Source organism: Perca fluviatilis, chromosome 5 (assembly GCF_010015445.1).
Source record: "Perca fluviatilis chromosome 5, GENO_Pfluv_1.0, whole genome shotgun sequence".
NCBI classification, from domain to species: domain Eukaryota; kingdom Metazoa; phylum Chordata; class Actinopteri; order Perciformes; family Percidae; genus Perca; species Perca fluviatilis.
Genome location: NC_053116.1, coordinates 40068740 through 40077370, shown reverse-complemented (window position 1 = coordinate 40077370; position 8631 = coordinate 40068740). Strand labels below are relative to the sequence as shown.

Below are 8631 nucleotides of genomic sequence, written 5' to 3'. Positions count from 1 at the left end.
ATCAATGCTCACCGATTCAGATTATGTCTCGGCCTTATCGAAATGGTCTTAGGAGTGTTTCGTCGTAATATGCGCAGTGCACTACTGGCAAAAACAGTACCATCATGATGCCAGTTCTGGTCTCAGTTTCAATATAAGTAAAACGTCAGATGTGCTTCCAGGAGACCGAAACAGGAACCATTAAAAGCAGATCAAGGCTTATGGATCGTTAAAGTGTGTTTGTCGACAAATTTTCTCGATTTTTTCGCCGATCGTTTCTCTTAAAGGTGTTTACAGATCAAAACGGTGAAAGCGAGAATTTCAGATCATTGAACAGGAGAACAGGTCGATTTCAAAGGAGAACGGCGGTAGATCAGGTCTTTAAGTTCGGGGAACGTTCAGGACAAAAAGGCGTCTTCTGGTATCAAATTAGGCAGTCTGGCGGTCGTCAATTAAAACAGGATGGAGAGGTCGTGGAAGATCGTCGTCGGTCGGAAGATGGAAGGTCGTCGGAGATCGTCGAAGATCGTCGTCGTCGTCTGGAAGTCGTCGTCGATCGTCGTCGTCGTCGTCGGAAGATCGTCGACGTCGACGTCGACGTCGACGTCGAAGATCGTCGTCGACGTCGTCGAAGATGGAAATCGTCGTCGACGTCGTCGATAAAACGGAAAGTCGTCGGAATCGTCGACGGTTCGAGCAAAGTCGAAGATCGATGGAAGATTATCGTCAGGACAGGACAGAAACGGTCAGTTTTGGTTTACAGATCAGATTTTAAGGGTTCGGCTGGATCAAGAATCGTTTGAGATGGTGCTGACTCCTCCTCCCCGTCCTCAGTCCATGAACCCAGTAAACACATGAATGAAGTAAAGCAGGGACTGTCCTTCGCTGCCGTTACCTGAAGTTGCTGCATTCTGGCTGCTGTCTGGAGATTCCTTCGTGCACAACTCGTCATTCCTCAGATGTTTGATACCAGATGTTGTAACAGCGCCATGTTGTGTATAGTTTAGGGTCCCGCCACCACCAGACCAATCAGCATTGAACAGATTGAACATGTAGCTGGACTTGAATGGCCTTCTTTTGATTGAAAGTACTGCCAAACAGGGCCAGCGATTGCTATAGGTGACCTAGGCGATTGCTATAGGCGACTTAGGCGATTGCTATAGGCGACTTAGGCGATTGCTATAGGCGACCTAGGCGATTGCTATAGGCTTACCTAGAGCGCTATATAAGCGACCCTAGGCGATTGCTATAGGCGACCTAGGCGATTGCTATAAGCGACCTAGGCGATTGCTATAGGTGACCCTAGGCGACGCTACTTATAGGCGACCTGAAGCGATTGCTATAAGCTAGGCGCGTTGCTATTAGTGACCAGCGCATTACACCAGGTCCAATGTGTTGGGGCGTACGTTTCGCCCTTAGGTTTACTTCCCATTAATAATAGAATTATGAACAACAAGCGAAATAAAACATGTTTATTAAACATGATCATCATAGGGCGCCCCCTCAGCCACTCGTCTACTGGTCAACCTTTCATTACGCAACGTTTCCAGTCTACAGGTCAGACTCAAACACACGGAGCTCTGAAGCAGAGCTGGGGGTCGCTTAAGCCTGGCTCACACTACAGGAGTTTTAAAATCCTAACCGAGTTTGAAATCTGGTTGCGGCACACACTTGAGGAGAATCTTTGCAGATTTTCTTCCATCAAATCTTAAACATGCTCACACTACAAGATTTGAAAATAGTGGGGCATCACACACTACAAGATTTTCTTAAGATTATCTTAAGATAATTTAGCCCCTCACGCGTGGCCGCGATCTCACGGAAGCGAGTAAACAAAATGGATGCTGTGTCACGCCGGCTACTTGCTGTAGTAATACTTATCATTTGTAACAATAAAGAACAAAAGAAAATAAAACGGTGGACGATAATATTATTCAAACAAACTGCCGTATTTTCCGGACTATAAGTCGCATTTTTTCCTACTTTGGCTGGTCCTGCGACATAATAGACAGGTGCGACTTATATATCAAAATATATATAATTTAACATGTTTTTACATGTTAATTCATACTGAAAACATCACCGTCTACAGCCGTGAGAGGCCCCGGGCCGCTTGTGACAACTAGAACGCTGCTGCTAAAGACAACTGAGAAAGAAAAGAGATAACAAACTGCAGGTAGTAAAATATGCAGCCCGAAAACGGTCATCGAGCAGCAGAAAGAAAGTTTGAAATGGGGGAGAAGCTTGTGAGGGAGACTGGAGAAAAGGTGACTCTTACTGCAATGAAGAAATCAGAGAAAGCTAATCGGCTAATGGCAGGCTGAAAGCAAGACGGCCAGAGCTGGAGGAACGAGTCCACAGGTGGGGGCTTGAACACCGTGCTGCCGGGAGGGGCTTGGCCACGCCCTGCTAGTTGTTCTGTGTGATTTATACTCCGGAGCGACTTATAGTCCGAAAAATACGGTATGTGCAATGCATCTTTTGTTAGACCTGAATGTAGCAGATGATCATTGACCTAGATCTAATGTTTACAAAGTTGCTAGCTAGTGCGCTAGCAACTTTGTACACTCCCCCGGTAGGTCCAGATCTGAAGCGATCTCTCCCCAGCTCTTCTCTTTCTCATTCCCATTATGAGACTCTTCTGATGAGACATTAAACAGCCACTCGTGCTGTCGCCACATCTCCACCATCCTTTCTTCCAGCTCAGTGGTCCACCGTTGACTCGTACTACAGCTGCTTTCGTGGACATTTTTCAAAAGTTTCCGTCACTTCTGTCTCCTTGCAGACCTGTCTGTCATTGGCTGTTGTGGAAGTACTGACGTAATCATAGTCGTTTCACGCCCGATTATAATCCTAGATATCAAACATGTTTGATATTATCGGGGCGGCCCCGATGTGTTTGCGAGCAGATCGGGAGGTGCAAGATTCGATCTGTGAACGCCTCACATTACCAGATAATCTGCGCCGAACATCGGAACAGATCCAGGTCCTCGACAAGATTTTTTCTCAGATTCTCGGGAGGGGTAAATCGGCCTAAAACTCCTGTAGTGTGAGCCAGGCTTTAGTGTCCACTCTCTTAGTGTCCTCTCTTTTAGTGTCCTCTCTCTTAGTGTCCTCTCTCTTAGTGTCCTCTCTCTTAGTGTCCTCTCTCTTAGTGTCCTCTCTTTTAGTGTCCTCTCTCTTAGTGTCCTCTCTCTTAGTGTCCTCTCTCTTAGTGTCCTCTCTTTTAGTGTCCTCTCTCTTAGTGTCCTCTCTCTTAGTGTCCTCTCTCTTAGTGTCCTCTCTCTTAGTGTCCTCTCTTGTGTACTTCTCTTAGTGTCCTCTCTCTTAGTGTCCCTCTCTTAGTGCTTATCTCTCTAAGTGTCCTCTCTCTTAGTGTCCACTCTCTTAGTGTCCTCTCTCTTTTAGTGTCCTCTCTCTTAGTGTCCTCTCTCTTAGTGTCCTCTCTCTTAGTGTCCTCTCTTAGTGTCCTCTCTCTTAGTGTCCTCTCTCTTAGTGTCCACTCTCTTAGTGTCCTCTCTCTTAGTGTCCTCTCTCTTAGTGTCCACTCTCTTTGGTGTCCTCTCTCTTAGGTGTCCTCTCTCTTAGTGTCCTCTCTTAGTGTGCCCTCTTTGGTGTCCTCTCTCTTAGTGTCCTCTTTTAGTGTCCCTCTCTTTAGTGTCCTCTCTTTTAGTGTCCTCTCTCTTAGTGTCCCTCTCTTTTAGTGTCCTCTCTCTTAGTGTCCTCTCTCTTAGTGTCCTCTCTCTTAGTGTCCTCTCTCTTAGTGTCATCTCTTGAGTGTCCCTCTCTTAGTGTCCTCTCTCTTAGTGTCCACTCTCTTAGTGTCCTCTCTTTTAGTGTCCTCTCTCTTAGTGTCCTCTCTCTTAGTGTCCTCTCTTTTAGTGTCCTCTCTTTTAGTGTCCTCTCTCTTAGTGTCCTCTCTCTTAGTGTCCTCTCTTTTAGTGTCCTCTCTCTTAGTGTCCTCTCTCTTAGTGTCCACTCTCTTAGTGTCCTCTCTCTTAGTGTCCTCTCTCTTAGTGTCCTCTCTCTTAGTGTCCTCTCTCTTAGTGTCCTCTCTCTTAGTGTCTACTCTCTTAGTGTCTACTCTAGTGTCCTCTCTTAGTGTCCTCTCTCTTAGTGTCCACTCTCTTAGTGTCCTCTCTTAGTGTCCTCTCTCTTAGTGTCCACTCTTAGTGTCCTCTCTTAGTGTCCACTCTCTTAGTGTCCACTCTCTTAGTGTCTACTCTCTTAGTGTCCACTCTCTTAGTGTCCTCTCTCTTAGTGTCCACTCTCTTAGTGTCTACTCTCTTAGTGTCCACTCTCTTAGTGTCCACTCTCTTAGTGTCCTCTCTCTTAGTGTCCACTCTCTTAGTGTCCTCTCTCTTAGTGTCCTCTCTTAGTGTCCTCTCTCTTAGTGTCCTCTCTTAGTGTCCTCTCTCTTAGTGTCCTCTCTTAGTGTCCTCTCTCTTAGTGTCCTCTCTCTTAGTGTCCTCTCTCTTAGTGTCCTCTCTCTTAGTGTCCTCTCTCTTAGTGTCCTCTCTCTTAGTGTCCTCTCTCTTAGTGTCCTCTCTCTTAGTGTCCACTCTCTTAGTGTCCTCTCTCTTAGTGTCCACTCTCTTAGTGTCCTCTCTCTTAGTGTCCACTCTCTTAGTGTCCTCTCTCTTAGTGTCCTCTCGCTGTAGAAATAGAGACGGAGCTGCTGCAGCGCCCCTTCCCTGGTCTGTGCAGCTTCAGGTTTATAATGGACGTGCTCTGCTGTGGACATGCTGCAGCAGATGTGTCCCTATTTCTGCGTAGTTTTGTGTTTCCACCTCCGATGTAGAGCAGCGTAGCCTCCAGCCACTTCCCTAAACTGTCTCATTCAGAGACCAGCGTCCCAAATGGGGCTCTGTGTCTGGCAGCAGGTCTGAGATCTACCGTATCAGCAGAGATATCACGTAATGCACAGCAGACTACGGTGCAGGTGGATTATTTTCTGAAATATAGTGTTCTTGTAGTAGCCTATTGCATTATCATTTTATTTTTCTCACAATATCACAACTCCTCCAAACCTCAGAGAACACAGATGAGATATACTGTATTTTGAATGTGCACAAAGTTTTGAACATGAGCAGAAATCTTGCTCAAACACATCTGAAATATTACAGTCCAGGAGTTTATTAATTCATTAAAATGAATTCATGTATCATTCAGGTGAATCATTTTAATATGCACGTTTAAGGTGGTTACTTCCTCAACAAAAGAAGCAAAAGAGGGAAGAGTAAATGATGCCTATAGGCTACATGTGTGCTGACTCAGATATAATTAGAAACATCGATCCAAAGGAGAATTAATAGATGAAAGCAATACAGAATGCCTGAGAGCCTTACTGCAAAATATTCCATAATGTTTTTATATTTGGATTGTAATCTCTGTTCCCCTTTAGATAAAGATATGTCCAGCATAAATTGATTCAGAAAAAGGTAAAAAAAAAAAAATAAAGTGCATAAATATTAGGGGTGGGAATCCCCCTAATATCCCCCTCATGTCACGATACGATATTATTGCGATTTTTAACATATTCCAATATTCTGCGATATATTGCAATGTACTACCTTTTTTCCAACTTCAAATTTTTCCCAATTTCAAATGATGTCCCCAAAGGACAATTTTGTCAACATCTGTTTTATCTAAAAAGATACATTTCTCTGTTTGTTCATCTCACTTCAATTTTATTGCTGCAAAATCTGATTGTCAGCAGACAGCCTGACCAACACATATATAATAAAATATCCATACTTGGCGTCTGTGTATCGATACAGTATTGCCACGAAAAATATCGCGATACTATACTGTATCGATTTCTTTCCCCCCACCCATAATAAATATTCACCAGAATGCAGGAAATAAAGTATTTAATGCTAAAAATGTTCAGGGGGTGGACCCCCAGACCCCCCCACATCATAAATCACCATGCACACAAATCTGGAAACAAAAAACTGGCCTCTGGGTTGCCAGACCAGTTATGATTAGACCAAATGTTGGTGCCATCTAACTTACATGGAAGCTAGAAACTAAAATGAACATACATTGCTACTCTATCGCTGACACAGCGCTGTGGAGATCTGGTAATGCAAGACTGGGGTGGTGGGGGGGGGGGCGCAAAACTCAGTCTCGCCTAGGGCAACCAAAGGGCTAGAACCGGCCCTGCTGCCTAACAACAACTTGTTCTGCTCACCAGATCCATGTCCACTTTCTCACAGCCTGCTGCATTGAACGCTCCACCTACGTAAACACCTTCCTCCAAAAGTTGAACCTGTCTCGACTTTATTACAGTATTGAAGAAAAAAACAGTTACCGTATTTTCCGCACTATAAGGCGCACTTAAAAGCCTTTAATTTTCTCAATAAACGACAGTGCGCCTTATAATCCGGAGCGCTTTATATATATATTTATATATGGATCAACCTCTCGGATCACTGCCCCGTTGACGGGACACTGCGTCGCTGTAACCTCGATAAAACTTCCACTCATTCGCGTTTTTATAACTTTAAATCATTAAATATTCAAAATATACAGCCATGCAACACACCAATTGAAAGCTTAGCCTCTAATGATTAATTTAAGCCCACATACAAAGCATACGATGATTTATAGCAGTTACACAACTGTTACAAAGTAAACAATTTACAATAAAACAATTTAGCCATAATCTGCGCAGCTGTCGAGGGTGCATCCATACCTGATTTCGTTGTCCTTTCAGCAACAAAGTGGTATTTTGGCCAAAACTTGATTTTCATAAATCCACAAGAGTCCAAGGAAATGTAATATCCGAGCTTTATATTCCAAAACGATCTGTTCGCCTCACAATGTTGAAGTTTCTGGCCGAATCACAACGGAAAAACGCGTTTTCCATTTCCGCACGTGTCATCGCCGCTAGCTTCTCTGCCCAGCTCGCTACATGATCGATGTGGGCGTCATCGTATTCCCGAGCTTCTAAGCTTTCGATTGGTAGCTCATATTAGCCAATCCGTTCAGGTTTGCCTCTGATATGGCCAATGGAAGCGGACAAGCCGATGACAACATGTCAGGGACCACGTTGAGACGATCGCCATTTTCTCGGACCACTTAGATTTAAATGTTATAAGGAGTTAATACATCCATGATAAGGAGGGAGTGAACGGAGTTGTCAGAACGCTTCATAAAGTTTGACTTTATCTGACTGTTTTGTTGACGTTCCCTTTAGCACAGCTCCATCTAGTGGATGCATAACGCACCCCCAGTCAAACGTCTGACTGCAGTATCTTCTATTCTAAGCGCCTTATAATCCGGTGCGCCCTATATATGAAAAAAGTTCTAAAATAGGCCGTTCATTGAAGGTGCGCCTTATAATCCGGTGCGCCTTTATAGTGCGGAAAATACGGTAATATTAAATTTCCAAAATTGAAAATCAAATAGCTACCCAACGAAGGAATATCTGAATAGTCTAATATTGAGCCCTACGTGTGTATTCTATGAGCCTGGACACACAGCGGCTGCTTTCCTTCCTCTGTCCTTCAGGAGTCCAGTTTTGCCAACAGGAAGTTGTTGGAGCAGTTAACAGAAGAAGGACAAGAGAAGGAGAAACTGCTGAGAGATCTGGACGAGGCCAAGAAGGTACACACAGAGACACACACACGCACGCACAGAGACAGACAGACAGATAGAGAGAGAGACACACACACACACAGACACACACACACACACACACACACACACACACACACACACACACACACACACACACACACACACAGACACACACACACACACACACACACACACACACACACACACACACAGACAGACAGATGGAGAGACACACACACACACACACACACACAGACAGACGCACACAGACACACACAGACAGACATCAGACAGACACAGAGACCACACACACACATGACAAACACACAGACACACACACACACACTGACAAACACACACAGACACACACACACACACACTGACACTGCATAACCTCCATAAAGACACATTAAGCCTTTAAACAATATAACGTGTGTGTGTGTGTATGTGTGTGTATGTGCGTCTGTCTGCCTGCCTGTGTGTGTGTGCGTGTGTGTGTGTATGTGCGTCTGTCTGCATGTGCGTGTGTGTATGTGTGTGTGTGTGTGTGTGTGTGTGTGTGTTCGTGTGTGTGTGTAGACAGCAGAGAAGAGGAAGGCCATGTTGGATGACATGGCCATGCAGCTGAACCAGGAGAAGTCTGACCACAAGGAGGCGCTGTCAGACCTCAAACTGCAGCACGAGAAGGAGGTGACTCCATCTTTGCTTCTCACGGAGTTTAGATTCTTTATCGGGTTTCTCTTTTCTATTCATCTACATTCATCAACATTTCTCGCCCTTTTGACTTCCTCTTTTATTAGCCATCTTTTTTCTATTTAATTCTTTTTGTTTTATTTTTTAATTAGCCCTGACCTATTTCTGTTTTTGTCTCCTCTCCTTGTTTCCTCTCCTTGTTTCCTCTCCATGTTTCATCTCATCTCCCTGTTTCTTGTCTCCTCTCGTTGTTTCTTCTCTCTTTCTCCTCTCCCTGTCTCCTCTCCCTGTTTCGTCTCCTTGTCTCCTTGCCTCCTCCCCCCTCTCAGGTCCTCGGGGTGAGGGCTCGGTATGAGAAGGAGCTCCGAGGCC

General features: G+C 44.7%; 2 protein-coding genes across 3 annotated transcripts in view; one reads left to right on the top strand and one right to left on the bottom strand.

The window, feature by feature from the left end:
• Positions 1 to 8631, bottom strand: part of kcnd1 (potassium voltage-gated channel, Shal-related subfamily, member 1) — a 1001373-nt gene that overhangs the window by 341334 nt on the left and 651408 nt on the right. The window lies entirely within an intron of this gene.
• Positions 1 to 8631, top strand: part of gripap1 (GRIP1 associated protein 1) — a 92869-nt gene that overhangs the window by 55483 nt on the left and 28755 nt on the right. For both annotated transcript variants that reach the window (XM_039799936.1, XM_039799937.1), the window contains exons 16-18: positions 7498 to 7593; positions 8146 to 8256; positions 8589 to 8631. The exon at positions 8589 to 8631 is cut by the window's right edge and continues 59 nt beyond it. In XM_039799936.1, the coding sequence (XP_039655870.1) occupies positions 7498 to 7593; positions 8146 to 8256; positions 8589 to 8631 (250 nt within the window). The remainder of the gene's footprint in view (positions 1 to 7497; positions 7594 to 8145; positions 8257 to 8588) is intronic.